At 39.6% G+C, this 16,575-nt stretch overlaps 2 protein-coding genes across 3 annotated transcripts in view; one reads left to right on the forward strand and one right to left on the reverse strand.

Moving 5' to 3' along the window:
- The window catches only part of ctnna1 (catenin (cadherin-associated protein), alpha 1), a 74,013-nt gene that overhangs the window by 31,259 nt on the left and 26,179 nt on the right, over nt 1–16,575 (reverse strand). For both annotated transcript variants that reach the window (XM_068584517.1, XM_068584525.1), the window contains exons 8-9: nt 5,449–5,529; nt 4,977–5,129 (exon numbers count right to left, since the gene is read on the reverse strand). In XM_068584517.1, the coding sequence (XP_068440618.1) occupies nt 4,977–5,129; nt 5,449–5,529 (234 nt within the window). The remainder of the gene's footprint in view (nt 1–4,976; nt 5,130–5,448; nt 5,530–16,575) is intronic.
- Nucleotides 9,278–15,445, forward strand: lrrtm2 (leucine rich repeat transmembrane neuronal 2). The gene is made up of 2 exons (XM_068594520.1): nt 9,278–10,036; nt 10,749–15,445. The coding sequence occupies exons 1-2, from the start codon at nt 10,033–10,035 to the stop codon at nt 12,398–12,400; spliced, it is 1,656 nt and encodes a 551-aa protein (XP_068450621.1). The 5' UTR covers nt 9,278–10,032; the 3' UTR covers nt 12,401–15,445.

Below are 16,575 nucleotides of genomic sequence, written 5' to 3' on the forward strand. Positions count from 1 at the left end.
GAACCATACCATTTTTAAGTGTCACGGGGAGTCAGAGTTTACGAAGCCACTGTAAACAATCATCGAAAAAGGCACCGGTTTGAATTCTTACTTTCTTTCCACGGAGAAAAAAAACAAACAATAACAGCTCTATTAGGCTACACAGTTATACGAACCTAAACTCCTGCAACAAAATACATTTCATTCAATGACAATGACTTGAAATGGGTAAGGACGAGTGATTCAATTATACTGTCTAGGCAGATACACGAAGGAAGGACAATCCTATAAACTCAATACCCACGGCTTTATCACAGTGTCCCGTTTTTACGACCAGTCGGTGCACACTGCCTGTAGAAATGCTACTGTATGTGACTGAGTCTATGGTTAATGGGATGGATATTGAATATTATGTTTATGGACGTTAGACTTAAAAGGACGATATGACAAACACATTTACCACCACCGTCTCATTATTCCAGTTTCATACAATAAAAACAAGTCTAATAAATCACAGTGCATTATGATAGGTAACACGTATCCTTCTTAATGAAGCAACTTTGTATTGCTGACAAAATGCAGACAGAATGCTCCAGGATGTATAGCCAAAGAGGGTAAAATACCCGATCGTAAATATTTCCTCTTGGCATGTCAGTAGAGGAGAAAGAAAGGGAGGAGAGGACAATATGTTTTGGAAGATGCAATGTCATTATTGTATTTTAAATAAAATCAGGAGGTAAACATCTGTAGCTACATTTATTTTTCTAGTAGCTCTCTCAGTAAAAAGTTTGGAAACATTATAAAAGTTAAGTCATGTTTCAAAACTGACAGAGATTCATCTTACCCAAATATGTTAAGAATGCAGAAGGCACTAGACTTGAACATTGAGTTATCCATCAAATTAAATAAAGAAATGTAAATTCATAATATATTGAGTTATTGGTCTGCTTTCCATGCATTAAAAACAAGCTTTTGGCACAGTATCAAAAATTGCCAGGCTGGCCATTTCCATCGCTGATTACATATTTCCATTGGATCACTGGTCACACCTCAAAGGACGCATCTTGGCTTGTCATGTTGCAAATCTCTGACTTATGGGGGCTTTTTACTCCAAAGCTCATAATCAAAACAGAATGTGCACTCAGAAGAAACATCAACTTATCTAAATAATGCAACTAATCCCCTATCGAATGTCACTACCGTCCCTTTGCCCAGTTGAGAGGCTCACAAACAGACCCACACACGTTTTTCTAGGCTACATTCTTCCTCTGCCAACTGTGTGCTCAAATCTCCACATCGTCCTGAGCACCAAGACAACAGTACTAAGCTCAGTCTATTTTCCCAATGCTCTTAAGATGATGAATTTCTCTGCTTAAAAATGCCAACATAAAAAAATCAAAACAATAAACCATTGGATTTTGCGACAAATAGCAGTATGAATATCTATTGCCAGTTTCCTTTCAGATGCGACTACATTTGAACACAGCCTGATAACATTACAAACTAGATGGATGCACTTGGTAGTGCCGCACTCCGCCAGCGCGGTCTCCAACGACCACTGATGTACTGTGGGATTGAATGAAAACCCCAATTAGCGAACGCACCAGTTTTGACACTAATGTAACTCAAAGGTGAGCAGTATTGAGCGCAGGGGAGCAGGTTGAAAATGTCGTATAAAACACATCACACAATCTTGCAAAAAAAAAAAAAAAAAAAAAATGTCAAAAGAGATTTTTTTAATAAAAGCAGAAGCAGACAAATACCCTTTGTGTAATAACATGTTTTCACATTTCTTTATTTAAATGTATAAATAACTCAATGTTAAAGTGTAACGCCTTCTGCATTAGTAACAACTGTAAGCTGAAACATTGTCAGTTTTTAGACATGACTTAGCTTTTATCAAGTTTCCAATGGCGAGCTCACATCCACCGCTTTACACTGCTCTCATACAGCGGTTACAGCTGATAGTGAGTCAACGCAACCACAAGATCTCCTTGAGCATGCAGGAGTAAGCGGGCACTCTTAAATACTGAGCAGCTTGCTGTAGCAGAAAGCACGATTAGCTGTGGACAGACGCGGAGGTACACACGCACTCACAGACACAAACACGTGGTCGATCACATAAGGATAACAACGTGAATAGGTTACAAATGCAACGAGGAATAAGTTTTGCCCAACTCCAAAGAGCAAAAGGCTACAATGGCTTGTCAGTTAAAATAATCTCAAATGAATTAATTAAGAGATGAAGTGAACTTTGTCATAACAAATTGCAGGCTGTTGTCCGATCACTTACTCAACGTGCATTTAAGCTGGATTTGACACGTGAGTACATGAAACACATGACGTAAAACCTCTAATTTATGCATTACAAAATTATATCATGATGTTCCGATAAACAAGGGTAGAGGAGCTGCTTAAAAGGGGGCCTACTGATAAATGTGGGTCAGTAATAATGTAGCTTTCAAACAAACGCGTGTGATCTAATGGACCATTTGCCTTAAGGCAGCCTTCACATACACAACTCATGATGTCATGCAAACAGATTTGTGGCACTTGCTGTTCCAGATTTTTCTGAGGAAGGAACATATTACATTTACTACACATTCTTTCCTTAAGTGATAAAGGACCCGACATTGTCTTCTCGCTGCTTTAGCAGGGACATGTCAATCATTTCAGTGAGAGGCGAAGACCTACTTTGACGTATTTATTGCTGAGATGACAGCATTAACATTGGCTTGCTCTACACAAATGTTCTTTCCTAAAAAATAAATGATACAATGCTCGAATGGATACTTTGGCAATTATATCCGCTTTTGCTAAAAAAAAAAATCTATCAGTTAATCTAAAATAAAATGCATCATTAGCTGCTCCTTTAAACAGCAGTTCTTAGCTGCTATAAAAGCATAATGGCATGAATCTACTGCATATTCACATAGAAACAATAACATATGGTCCATGTAATTAGAACCACTGTATTAGTTAATCAAGGAGGTGGTAAACTTGAAATTTGTTACTGAAACCATGAAACAGAATTCCCATTTCTCAAAAAGCACATATTTGTCAATTTGCTCATGACATAATCACAACATTTAAGCCACGCTGACGCACTATCACCTCAATTTACTGCCTTAAGACTGACTCACAACCTGGTAGCACGTGCTCATGTCTACATTGCGTCGGGATCACAGCACTGCTAGAAGTCCTTCAGCGTCTGAAGACATCTTGAGCTGGTGCACTTGAGTAAGACTTTCAGTGTACTTTAAGATTCTGGTGGTTTCACGGTACATCACAGTATTTTTTAAATTTGCATGACTGGGCCTTTTTATGGGTTTATGGTGTCTTATTTTACACACAGGTGTAAATAGAATATTAAAATATGTATATATTTGAATGTCAAGTACATGTACTGTGTACTTTAATTACTATAGGGTTTGCTTGGCCCCACACAAATGATATAATAATAGATACAATGCATGAAACTGTTGCAGGCTGTCAACAATTCTGATTGCATGAAGTGAAATAGTTAACAATAAATATGCAACCACCATTCCTAATGTATGTTTGACAAGTTACTTTTGCTGATTTAAGTAGGAATTAGACCGAATTAGCAGTTTAGTTCTACTTTTCATTGAAATAGTAAAAACTATCAATATCATCCAATAGTAACTGAATAATAACAAAAAAAACTTTTTATTCTTTTCCTAAAGTCAGTCTGTCCTTCAGCTTCAATGTTGACATCTAATTGGTTTGTTGAGGACATTTCATTGTTCCATTTGATCAGCTAAATAACATATTTAAGGACTTTATCTTTTAGGCTTAGATTGACACCACACAACCCATATCACATCCAACTGTGTTCAATAGAAGACAGAAAAAAAAATGTAATTTTCAATTTAATGCCATTCATACTTAACAGGAGTCCTTTTTAAATCAAAGCTTTGGTTCTTTGTGTGTCCCATCCAAGTGTTATAAGCAGATAACAGCTATAGTGCCTCAGCATTAAGGGAGTCCACCAATGTCATGCTTTAATGCCACTTCTGACACTAAGGCCTTCAGGGTCTACTCCCCAGAGTGGTCCCTCTTTCCCCCTGATGCTTCAGCGGTTTCCCCAGTGAATGCTTATACTTGCCAACCCATCCAGCTACACTCATGGTCATCTGCCCACAGGAAGAAGTCACTTTCAAATGTCAGCATATCATGCTCTGACACAGACACTCAAGAAATTGAAGGAAATACCACTACTGAGGATCGCTCAGGTTTCTGTCAGCTTGTTACGCATCGAAGTCCAACACTTTGCCACCCCCCTTGTGTCGATGTTCTCGTTGCTATGTATACAGCGCTGGGCATGTATAAATCCCAGTCATTCCCGCAACAAGCATCTCTGCTTGACATGAGACCAACCACAGAGAGGGGTGAGAAGCAGAATGTATTGGGCTCCTTTTAAGATATTTATCTTCGTCAGTATCAAGCACACATGTGCCGTTGTCCAATAAGAAGCAGTACATCAATCTCTTGTGGGAAGGACAACATTTTCCCAGAGGTAGCACTTATCCTTCTTTTGTGGTTATTTTAGTCCTTTGGCTCTGGTTAAAAATTGTATCTGTTGCTGCGACCACACAGCAATGGTCGGCTAGTCCGCTCACTATCGCATCAGAATCACGTTCTATTTACTAAATGTGTGTGTTTGAGAGTGAGTGAGTCGCTCTTTCTCACACACACACACACACACACACACACACACACACACACACTTTCATTAGGGTAAAAAAGATCCCAGACTGTTTTCTGAGGCACTGTGATTCTTAAGTTGTATCACAAGGGAATCTTTAAGAACAAACCTAGAGACAGAGAGAGAGAGAACAGAGAAGCTGGATGATGTTTACTACAAGCTAAGCTAAAATGTCCATAACTGGTGGAACGGAAAAGAAAAATATGAATGTTCTGTATTTGGGTCACACTAGGTTTCGACTTGGAAGGCATTAAAAATCCGACATTACCTCGATCAGCTTGTTGGCGTGCTCGCGGAACACCTGTGCATATTCCTTGACTTCCTTCTCGTTGCCATTCTTGGCAGCTTCAATCAGGACCAGGAGGGGGACATTGGTCTCCAGGAAAGAGTCAGAGACATGGTCCATTACAGCTTTACGCAGCTGTGAGGTAGGAAATGAAAGAAAGAAAAAAAAAAAAAACAGAAAAGGCGCTGTTAAAATATTATCGTCCCCTGTACATATATTTTAATACACACAGGGACAAGTTCAATTGATTGCAGTTGGTTGAATCTTTTGAAAAGATGAGTTATTGTTTGCCACACTTGTTCACAGAGTGCTGGCTTTTGACATGAGTAGAGTACATCAACATGGCTACAAGCGGGTTACAGGTTTTGTTTTTGTTGACCACCTAAAATGTACATTAACATTGTTGTTTTACAATGTGCCTGATGAAAGATGAAAAAAGTAAGGAAAAAAAAACCTGTCTGCGAAGGTCTCTGGTCTTCTTGGTCATCCTGTCGATGGCGGTGTTCAGAGCATCACTCCTGTCCTTCCTTCCAGCCTGAAACATGAACATTGAGAGGGGAATTAGTGACTAACAGCGCAGTGACAACTACTTTGCAACATATTTGAGAGGCAGAGAGACCGAGATGACTCTACACAACAGATTCAATTCACAGGAACAAATCTGCAAACATTTAGCTTCCAAATTTTTTACAGTTTATGGTTTTAAGTCATGTGTATTTTCTTCCTCTTTCTTGTGTTCCATGTTTTATTGTAATACTATTAGGCTAATTAGACAACTTAAACATGTTTTTAAAGTACTGTGATTTGTGGCCATGTTTGTGTTTTTTTATTTTGCAGAGATTTGTGAATGAATGAATGTATGTATGTATGTATGTATGTATGTATGTATGTATGTATGTATGTATGTATGTATGTATGTATGTATGTATGTATGTATGTATATATATATATATACACACACACACATATATATATACACACACACATATACACACACACACACACACACACACACACACACACACACACACACACGTTTCAGATAAAGTAATCTACATTATAGTGCAGTTAGTGTTTTGCAGATGCCCATCCTGATCCATTTGTGATTAATTAATTGTGAACCGTCGCCGTAGACCAGCTGTCAAAAGCACCACATTGTCCTTTGTTTATACACTGGAATATTTTCCTGAATGATTGCATTGGGAGCGAACCGTAGAGCACACAAACAAACAGCAGCCAACCGTTTCAATCAAACACACACACATAAAGCATGCATTAGTAAAAGGCACAGCTGCTTTAGGTTAAAAAAACAGCTGATTTGCATCTATATCAGTGCTATAATTCATGGCCACCACACCCTTTTAATTGCTATGGTCGCAAACTGCATTTACATTTTTATTTGTATTCATGCGGGGATCAAAAGAGGCTATCCAAAACCTATTCAAGCCTTTCTGTCACTACAGCTCTCTCCATAAAAAAATATGTACAAAACAGTGTACAATGTGTTACAGTAAACCAACAGAGGCAACCTGTGATGCAACCTCCAGTCAGTTTTCTAATGAGATAGGTACGAGCTGTAAGAGTCCTTTATTCCAATAACCGATTCATATTCTTGGTTTGTCTTGGTGTTCTTTATAAATGTATTATCCAATGTTGCCAAAATAATTTTCTGTGTAAGAGCTATTTATATAGCTCAAAAATCACTCACACTTGGGACTTCTGAGGGCAACATCAGTAAGAATTGTTGAAAATAATAGGGGGTGGGGGGGCGACTATTATGGTTGTTAAGATTATTATTGGGAGTCAATCATATGCACACAGATATTTCAGCAAAAGAGGGTCACATTAAATCTAAAACAGTTATGCATGTCCCTGCATGAGTAGTTGTGACTGCAAAGCCTTCGGCCGCTATTGGAGCCCAGCTCCACTAATAAAGATGGTTTGCAAAACATCCTAACGGCCAGATTAATCGGCCAACGCGATTATTCGGTCCGCCTCTAGTAACACTAATCTAGTGGAAAAACGATCACTATGATCTTTGTTCATAAATAAAAAGAAGCTGTAAAAAGGTTAATCACCATGAGCACTAATAATGTAACACTGAAAATAAAATATTTAATCGCTTCCCCACAGGAGCATCTTTTCTCATACTCAATGAGAAGTGTGTGTTGATTAAAAGGTTACAATCCACTACACATAGCAACACCGTTGGCAGTAGTCACACAGTTTAACATTATGCAGCAGTCAAAGCCCGAACTACTGGCACCCACTGAGAGCAGAGAGATGTTCAGTCACATTCTGCAAACTGCTCAAGCGGAACAGGGGAAAATCAAAACTTTCAGGAAAAATGGAGAGATGGGGAGAGGGCGAGAGAGCAATGAAAGAGAGGGTGAGCGACAGATAGATGGGCAGACACTGGAGAATAATAAAATTAGAGCAAAATTAGATGAACAGCAAAGGGCAAGAGAGAAAAGGCAAAGAACCAGTAGGACTCTGGGCTGTTTGCCCCTCCTTATACTGCTCAAATCAACTGCGCCGTAACACCATGGTTGATGGTGGCGGCATTGACCTGCCCCATCCCCCACTGCCCTTCGCCCATCGGGGGGTTGTGTACATAGTTAGGGGCCGGGAGCTTCGACGGCACTAATCCTGTGATTTTGTGCTGGTTGGATGCAGTGCTATGAAGGGGCTTTAGCCGGCTCTGCCCTTACTCTCTCAATCCTATTTTATTCACGCCTAGCCTATATTTCATTTCCACGCCAGAGGGTTCTAAAGCACTTCTTCAGGTGCTTATTATGGAGGCACGTTCTCTGCGGCATCTTTTATGATACTCAAGTGAGTCTCTATCCATCTCCTTTAGGACAGATTTAGGAACATCCCTTTTCTACAAAACCACTGGTCCACTGGATTATGGAAAAATTCAATAGAAACAAAGTCTGCTCCGAGTGGCAAACGATCAGAGTTCCATAACGTTGCTCTTTGATAATTCAAACAGGTTCACATCGAATGAAGGGAATATTCCACAGACCCCTTGAAGTTTTCCCCCCATGTTTTCCACGCTCACATTCTGTGAGTCCCAGCGGGAGATGACGTCTACTACAGTTTAAGTTAAGAATGACAGCAGCATGCTGGTCAAGTGACCTGGAAAGTCACAGTAAGATGTGTGTTTTGTCTTATGAATACTGAAATTAAATGATTTAGGATGTAGAAATGTAGAATCATGTTCAAGCTATCCAAACAAATATGGATTTCAAAGCTAGAAATTGTAGTCATTCTATATCATCTATCATCTGCCAAAGAGGACAGTGGTATTGTAGCTTTTTGTTTCTTCCATTATGTACAATCTATTGCCTGTAACAGGTGCGTCAAGAGTTAAAATCCATATCAAATACATTAAGCTAATCAAAGTAATATACAAGTATAAAACATGGAGGGGTGGCAGGCTCAAGCTATCTGAGGTCATGTTTAAGTAAAAGATGCCTGAGGTGTTAAAGTGCCCAAGGAGAAGATATCAGTATCAGGGCTTCATATTGTCTCTTCTGTCTCGTCTTTGGCTGCATCAGCTCTAGTTCATTGAAATTACCCTCACACCCATTTCCACCCACAATAAATAATTAACGAAAAGTCAGCAATTTCATGCACTGAAGTACAGATATCTCATTCCGTTTCGCGCTCTAGCTGATTCTGAAATGTGTTCTTTGAATACTACCACAAATACAATTTGCCAAATGTAAAAAAAACAAAAAAAAACAACATTTTCACAGCATTTTAGTTTATTTAATATAACCTTGTGCTTAACATCATAAAGCAAGTATTCAGTTTTGTCCATGACATGTTAAAAACTATCTTAATTTAGCTTCAGAGGAGCTGGCCATACATCACACTGTGCTCAGGATATGTAAATTATGAATATGTGCAAGACATCCTATGTTAGCATTGCTATAGCATACTCGCTCCTGTACAGAGATAAGGGAATGCAGCACATCTTTGCTTATCCATCCACATGTTTATGCTGTCTGGAGGTACATGGTAAGAACTATATTAAGCTTGGTGTGTTTTATACGTTTTGTGTACGTCTCCGGCATGCATACATACATAGCGCATCTAGACCAGCGGCAAGGCGAGGCGGAGATTTACAGCTGTGTTTAATTCCAACAGCAAGCTGCCGCAACACGTTCAAGATATCAATATTCTGATGGTGACGAGTCAGTGGGAGGGAAGTGGGGATGCAAGAGGGAGGTGGAGGAAGACTGAGGTGCACAGGCAGTGCGTATGAGGCAAGTGACTGAGCAAGAGAGTGAGAGGGTGTTTGCGAGTGTGGGAGAGAGAAAGAGAGAGAGAAACAGTAGTGATGATCGACGCCAGGCTGCCACCACTCTGTAGCAGTGAGTGGCTGCAACAAAAAGCACAGAATAACATCCCTGACTCCCTGCTCTGCTTTTTTCTCTCCCTGCGTCTCAGCTAGCAGACGAGGGCTCCGCTCACAGCTCTGCAGAGGCTATGCCGAGACTGAGCCGGCGTCGGAAGCAGGATCGCTGGCTGCCATCAACAAGTTAAGGTTGGGAGACCACGACCATGAAAGGGGAACGCTTGATCTTCAATTAACCATCTGAGCTGACATCATTGCGGTGGAAGGGAAACAAAAGGGTAAAAAAAAGAAGAAGAAAAAAAGGAGAGGAGGGGGGGTTCTGTTCACCGGAGTCACTCTGGATGCAACTGATCAACTTAAAAAAAAAAAAAATTATATAAATATTTATTTCAAGGATTCGGAGGATGAAGGAAAAGATTCAACCCTTTCTTTGAGCTTGGATTTTAACGGAATCTCAACAGAATCACAGGAATAAACATCATCTCGGGACATGGAATTTCATATTTTGTTTCAATTGGGTGGGCTCAGAATTGCTTTATTTCCAAAGAGGCTAATTCCTTTTGTGCTTACTCAAAAGGGTTTTTTCCCTTTGGATTTTTCTTCCATCTGGTTGCTCCAAGAGTCTGCGGAAAAGGACAGTTGAATGCAGCCTCCGATGTGCACAAAAGAATGGGTAAGTTAGTCCCTTTATATGGTAGGTCTGGACATGAATAGGGAATACAAGTAAGAGGGAGGACTAAAAGCTCTTCAGCCGAGTCTATTTACTGCAATTGTCCTTAATTTTTCACCGACTCACTAGTTGGGAATATATATATATATATATATATATATATATATATATATATATATATATATATATATATATATATATATATATATATATATATATATATGTGTGTGTGTTTTTAAATACCATTTGTATTGTAGCTATCTTAAGTGATGAAGATAAGTCTATAAAAAAAACTAACAATTCAAAGGGACATTTGCATATTTGAGCTAAAACGGGGGAAATGCATGCAATAAATGATGAATGACAGAAATCAGCAGAAAAATATGTACCGAAGACAAATGACAGAACACGAATTGTGAACTACATAGGCTATATATAAATAGCAAGAATGCCGAAGACAAAGTCAAGCTCATGCGTGTAATTGATCGTTAAATGCCACATTACACGACATCTCCATCAAAGCTAAGCTCAAAGAAATCCTTTTTGCGTACATTGTGGAAGTTGGCAATGTAAAATATCTAAACTGCGGTGTGTATTGGAAAGAACGAGAGCACACTGGAAAAGCACAATCGTCACCATGAATTAGTAATAAGTGCTCTGCAGAGATAAGCTTTCCCGCCCCACAGTTCATTTTGTTATCTTTGAACCCACCCAGGTTTCCATTCAAGGTGGCCATTGGTGGGACCTGCACCAGCGGCTCTGTGTCTGAGTGTGATCAGCATGCTCCTTGTGTGCCTGCTGCCTCCTGCATCGTGCACAACCTGCCCTCAAAAATGCCGCTGTGAGGACCTGCAGTTCTACTGCGACACCCAGGGGCTTCAGGCGCCCCCAGATGGTGTGGACAAGGGGGCCCTGGGGTTGTCACTACGCCACAATAGCATCACTGAGCTTAGTCCTGATCAGTTCTATGGCTTCAGCCAGCTCACCTGGCTACATCTAGACCACAACCAGATTACAGCAGTACAAGAGGATGCCTTTCAAGGGCTCTACAAGCTGAAGGACCTCAATCTGAGCTCCAATCGTATCACCAAGTTGCCCAACACAACCTTCATCCACCTCATCAACCTCCAGATACTAGACCTGTCCTTCAATCAGATGACTGCATTGGAACCAGAACTGTTTCATGGACTGAGAAAGCTCCAGATACTCCACCTCCGCTCCAATTTACTTCGCACCACACCTGTTCGTGCATTCTGGGACTGCCGCAGCCTGGAATATTTGGGTCTAAGCAGCAACCGTCTCCGCAGCCTGGCCCGGAATGGATTTGCTGGGCTCATTAAGCTTAAAGAGCTCCACTTGGAGCACAATCAGCTGACCAAGATCAACTTGGCCCATTTCCCTCGTCTTGTCGCCCTCCAGTTTCTCTATCTGCAGTGGAATAAAATCAGCAACTTAACATGCGGCATGGAGTGGACCTGGACCACTTTAGAGAAGCTGGACCTCACAGGGAATGAAATTCGTGTCCTGACATCTGATGTGTTTCAAACGCTGCCAAATTTAAAGATGTTGCTGCTGGATAACAACAAACTAAGCAGTCTGGACCCCCAAGTCATGGATATGTGGCAGTCACTGGGTACCATTGGGTTGTCCAGCAACTATTGGGAATGTACCAAAAGGATTTGCTCTCTGGCCACGTGGCTAAGCACCTTTAAGGGAAGGTGGGAACATTCCATTCTCTGCCACAGTCCTGAATATGCCCAAGGTGAGGAGATACTTGATGCCGTTTATGGATTCCAGCTTTGCCAGAATTTTTCAGCGCCGGTTGTTCAGACCATGAGCACAACCACAGACGCTACTATTGCTGCAGAGATCACAAGCTCCTTGTTTGGAATTATGCAGCCAACCCCCACGCAGGACTATGCAGAGGATTTTGGGAGCTTTACCACGGTCACTACCACAACAACCACAACAACAACAACAACAACACGACGCACTGCTCAAGCAACTACCGCTACATTGGAAGAGGCAGCTGTAACAGAGGACTCTTCCGCAATGGACAACACTGTAATGACTCATAGGGTTATCATCGGAACTATGGCCCTTTTATTTTCATTCTTTTTCATAATTTTCGTTGTGTATATCTCACGGAAGTGCTGCCCTCCGACCCTGCGCCGGATACGCCACTGTTCGGCTATTCAGAACCGCAGACAGATGAGGACCCAGCAGCGGCAGCCTATGGCAGATCTAGCTACACAGGTACCCTACAATGAGTACGAGCCCAGCCATGAAGAAGGGGCACTCGTGATCATTAATGGCTATGGGCAGTGCAAGTGTCAGCAACTGCCTTACAAAGAGTGTGAAGTATGAACTCTTATTTATTCGTGGAGCATATGGTTTGCCATTTGACCATTTCAGATGATACAGGGTTTGCTTTTTTTTCCAGTTTATGTAAAAAGCATAATTTCTAAAAGTGATATTTGACAATATGTGAGAAATGTTGAATGCTACAATGACAGAGGTTGGACCTGACAGTTTAGGGATGATGTAGAGATAGTCACAAATTTATTTTTCTAATGAATGCAAGGTTGTTCATATCAGGCAGGGGCAATCATTTTAAACAAGAAAATTGTAAACTGTGAGATTTGTCTCTACAATTGTCTCTATATTCTGCAGCACAGAGAAAATACTTAGCCAAATGGCCCTCTGCTAACGGAATACATTAAGTGGAGAAATGTGATTCATGTCTCATTTCTTTTTAAAAAAAAGTAAGTATTTGAAATCATGTTTCGAACTGCACCATAGGCACTGTAAACCAATCGCTCAATCACTAGGGTAAATGAATTGGACCAATAATCAGAATGTTTTTGTTTTGCAGTTTCATTACGTTAACAGAACTATTATACATTAAAAGACCACTATGACCAAAATCAAATTCTGAATTATAACCGAAAAGTAAATGTCATTATTGTTGTGTTACAAATAGAAATAAATCCTCTCGAAAAAAGAGCCCTGAAATTATTTTCAGTCTACACACATTTTAATACATTTACCAATTCAGACATGAGTCAATTAGGAAAGTCTATAATCTGCTATCAGATCAAAGGCTTCTCAGTGTTTTCTGTTTACACAATTAATTTGGGTGGCCCACCCCTAAAAAGAACAGCCAATAGGGATTATTTTGCTTACATTTTGATTTATTCCAAAAGTCATGTGTGTGTAAATGCAACTACAAAAGTGTACCGATTAAAAGGTCTGCCGGAATAGTGAATTTATGTTCAATTATATATATTGGAAAAATTACGTCTTTTATCAGACGTTTGCTCATAAATGAAATTATGTTTTGCAGGTTGTTGGATCTCCAGCCCATAAGGGCCAACCATCAGAAATAAATTCTCAACCTGTTGAACACAAAGCTTTTTTCATCTGTGGTTAATCTCTATTATACTTCACCTCTTAGCAAAATACAGATAGCTTCCTCATCTTGGACATAAAGAATCGAATGATTGAACCTTTAAAATGAATAATGATCTGTACATTGATTATTTATCCCCCAAACGCCATAAACACTGTGACCAGAATATGTCCAGTTCAACAGCTTAACCCAGTAAGTACAGCTTGCTGGTTTGCTATTGTACTAGGATCAATATACAGACATGCAAGTGTAAGGTGTGAGGGAAGCAAGAGAAAAGGTAATGACCAGCACAAATGCCAAATAGCAGAGCATTTTATATTGAAAAGTAGCCAAGGCTTTTTACTGCTTACACACTAATCAGAACTGACAGGCTCAAGATTGAACCAATTAGGGCAAGGCAAAAATAATCTAATATTCTGTCACCCACACCAGTGATCCAGCAACATTAGGCTTGTTCTTTCACTCAAAAATAGTTAGACTAAAATCCTCCTCCGTACTACATAAAAACATCAATGAACCTTTTACTTTAGGACATTCTTCTTGTTAGGGATACTGGGTTGTCATTTACTGTATTCAAAAATGGAATTACGTTGAATAATGCATATTATAACAGTTCCTTGGTTAGCAGTCACAAGTGTCAAGTTAAATTGCAGTCAATAGCCTGAAAGCAAATGGAGATCCAGTGATAAGCAAACAGCAAGCCAGGGTCAGGACACATTGGTATGCAGGGGAGAGGATGTGCATTAGCATCAGACTAAAGCTGCTGCCGCAGCTCCGCACTTCTTTGTGTTCAGTTTGGTGATGGGGGCAGGGTGAAAGAGAGGGATTGAGAGGAATTGATGAGACGATGGAGAGGGGCAACAATGGGGCAATGTCTTGGTTTATTAGTGAAGGGAATTAAGAAAGAAATGATAAGTACTGACAGAGAGCACCGTGGGCATGAAACGCACACTGATCACACAGCAACAATTATTTCATTACAAGTAACCGAACTGTCGGCTGTTTGAACAGTACAAGGCCAAGTACCATTCCAAATATTTTAATACAAATTTGGCCTTTTCTTGGATTTTTTTCCAGGAAATTTGCATATTGCATTTCATCAACATTTTAACTTTTGGATATGTTTAACTAAATCAGTGATTACGACAGCAAGATGCTTCCGATAGCACAGCACCAGGAAACAAGTTATCTGGCTTTGAGCAATGAGAATGCAGTTATTTGGCTGGTGCTCCCTTGAGGTAGGAAGGGAGGTGCCATTTGTGGCTTTCTCTCTTTATTGAAGCTGTGAAAATGTGGCTTCAATCTTCTAACTGAATGCTTGTGTCAATGTCTTTGTGCACATGATCATAAAAAGTGTTTGTGTGACCAAAAATTGTGACACTTCACATTTGAATACAAGGGAAAACATTACATACATGGATAGTGCTGATTTCCAAAGTCAAGCAACTCCACTTTGTTTCTAATTTTGTTTTCTTCAAGCTTCGCACTGCTTTTACTACTGCCCTTCTAATCTGTCTTGCATGTTCAAAAGTCAGTTGAGTTGAATATTTCTTAATGTCATTCAGCTAACAATGAGAAGGGACCTCTTTTTTGATAACACCAAGAATGGGGATGTATGTGGACTTCCTATAAAGTTCTGTCAATCATTTGACATTTCACTGTTTAAGACTACGTGACTGAAAATCCACAAAATTTGTAGAAATATGCATCCCTTTGCACTCTGGCTCTTTGTAAACTGTTTATGTTTCCTCTTGTCACCCTCAAGCCCTGATCCCCACCCTGCCTAAAAAATAAAAAAAAAAAACACTAAAAAAAAAAAACAAGTGAACCAATCCCCTCTCTCTTACCCAACCTCTTTGTGCAAAATGAATGCTTTTTCTCTTCCCATTTTCCTTTTGTATTGTAATATGTACAATTTCATATCTGTATAGTGGATAAGATGTGCCAAACTGGAAAAAAAAAAAAAAAACATTTTCCCCTCAAAACATATATTTTTTAAATAAAATGGTTATAATTTAAAGAATGTTTGCTAACTGGTGGATACTCACAACTCGGTTTGGTCTTTCATTACAGTATGGTTTAATGTATAAATCAGAAGCAAACTTAAAGGCAAACCAAATCAAACCCTTGACGGCGTTAACATATGCAAAACATATTTTTCTGGGATTCACAATGTGAAGCAGCTGGAAAAACCCTGCACTAAGGCAGAATGTTGCAGTGTTTTGTTTCAACAGTACAAACTTTGAATCTATTGAATTAATAACCATATTTAAAACTGTAAAGCGTTGAATCCACACATTTGACAATATGGAAGTGTCATGTGTTTTTGAATATGTTGCTAGATAGACAAGATTATCTAACTTTTTATATCAGCACTACTTCAATAGTTATAGGTGTTTGCTGACAGTTGTCAGTCAATGCTCCAATGAAGTACATATTCTCTGGTATATTGCAATGTGGCAAAACAAAGCCTTTAAATGAATTTGAGAACAATCCATACAACATTAACGACAATAGTCTATCCTGGATTTCCACTCTGGTATAAATCCTTGGGATGATTGTTAAAGATATACGATTCTAAACGGTTACGTTTCTAAGTAAAAACCTGTGGAGCTAACGTTAGAGTACGTTACCAAAGCACCAACCCGCGTCAGCACTTCCAATCTACTCCAACTACTGGTCACCGTTAATGTGGCCTTTCACTTTTACACAGTGATCTGGAGGATTAAGCTTCTATCGGTATCTCTTCAGCCCGTTTTCTCTGCTTAAAACGTTTGACATCCCTTCAAACACATATTGTAGACCTTTCTGTTTGCTTATCTGAAAAATCACTTTAGTTTTTCCGATCATAAATTGTTGTTTTCGGCGATTTCCGACGTTGATATGGAGGCAAGTTTTTACTCACTCACTATCTGAACTAAGACGTTATGAAATTAATCTTTAGAATTTGCTCGATACTGTGGATTTTGAGTTGTTTCTTACGTAGCCGTATGTCCTCCCACTGAGTATTGATAATCAGCACGAGTGGATTTTAAATCCTTAATTACGTAAAAGTTTTCAGTCTTTTTTTTCATTAGTTCAAGACCTCGTTATTCAGTTTTTCTATATGCCAGCTCACAAAAGCTTTGCT

This window comes from Clinocottus analis, unplaced genomic scaffold (genome assembly GCF_023055335.1).
Source record: "Clinocottus analis isolate CAN_PGR_092001 unplaced genomic scaffold, fCliAna1.0.p SCAF_10, whole genome shotgun sequence".
NCBI classification, from domain to species: Eukaryota; Metazoa; Chordata; class Actinopteri; order Perciformes; family Cottidae; genus Clinocottus; species Clinocottus analis.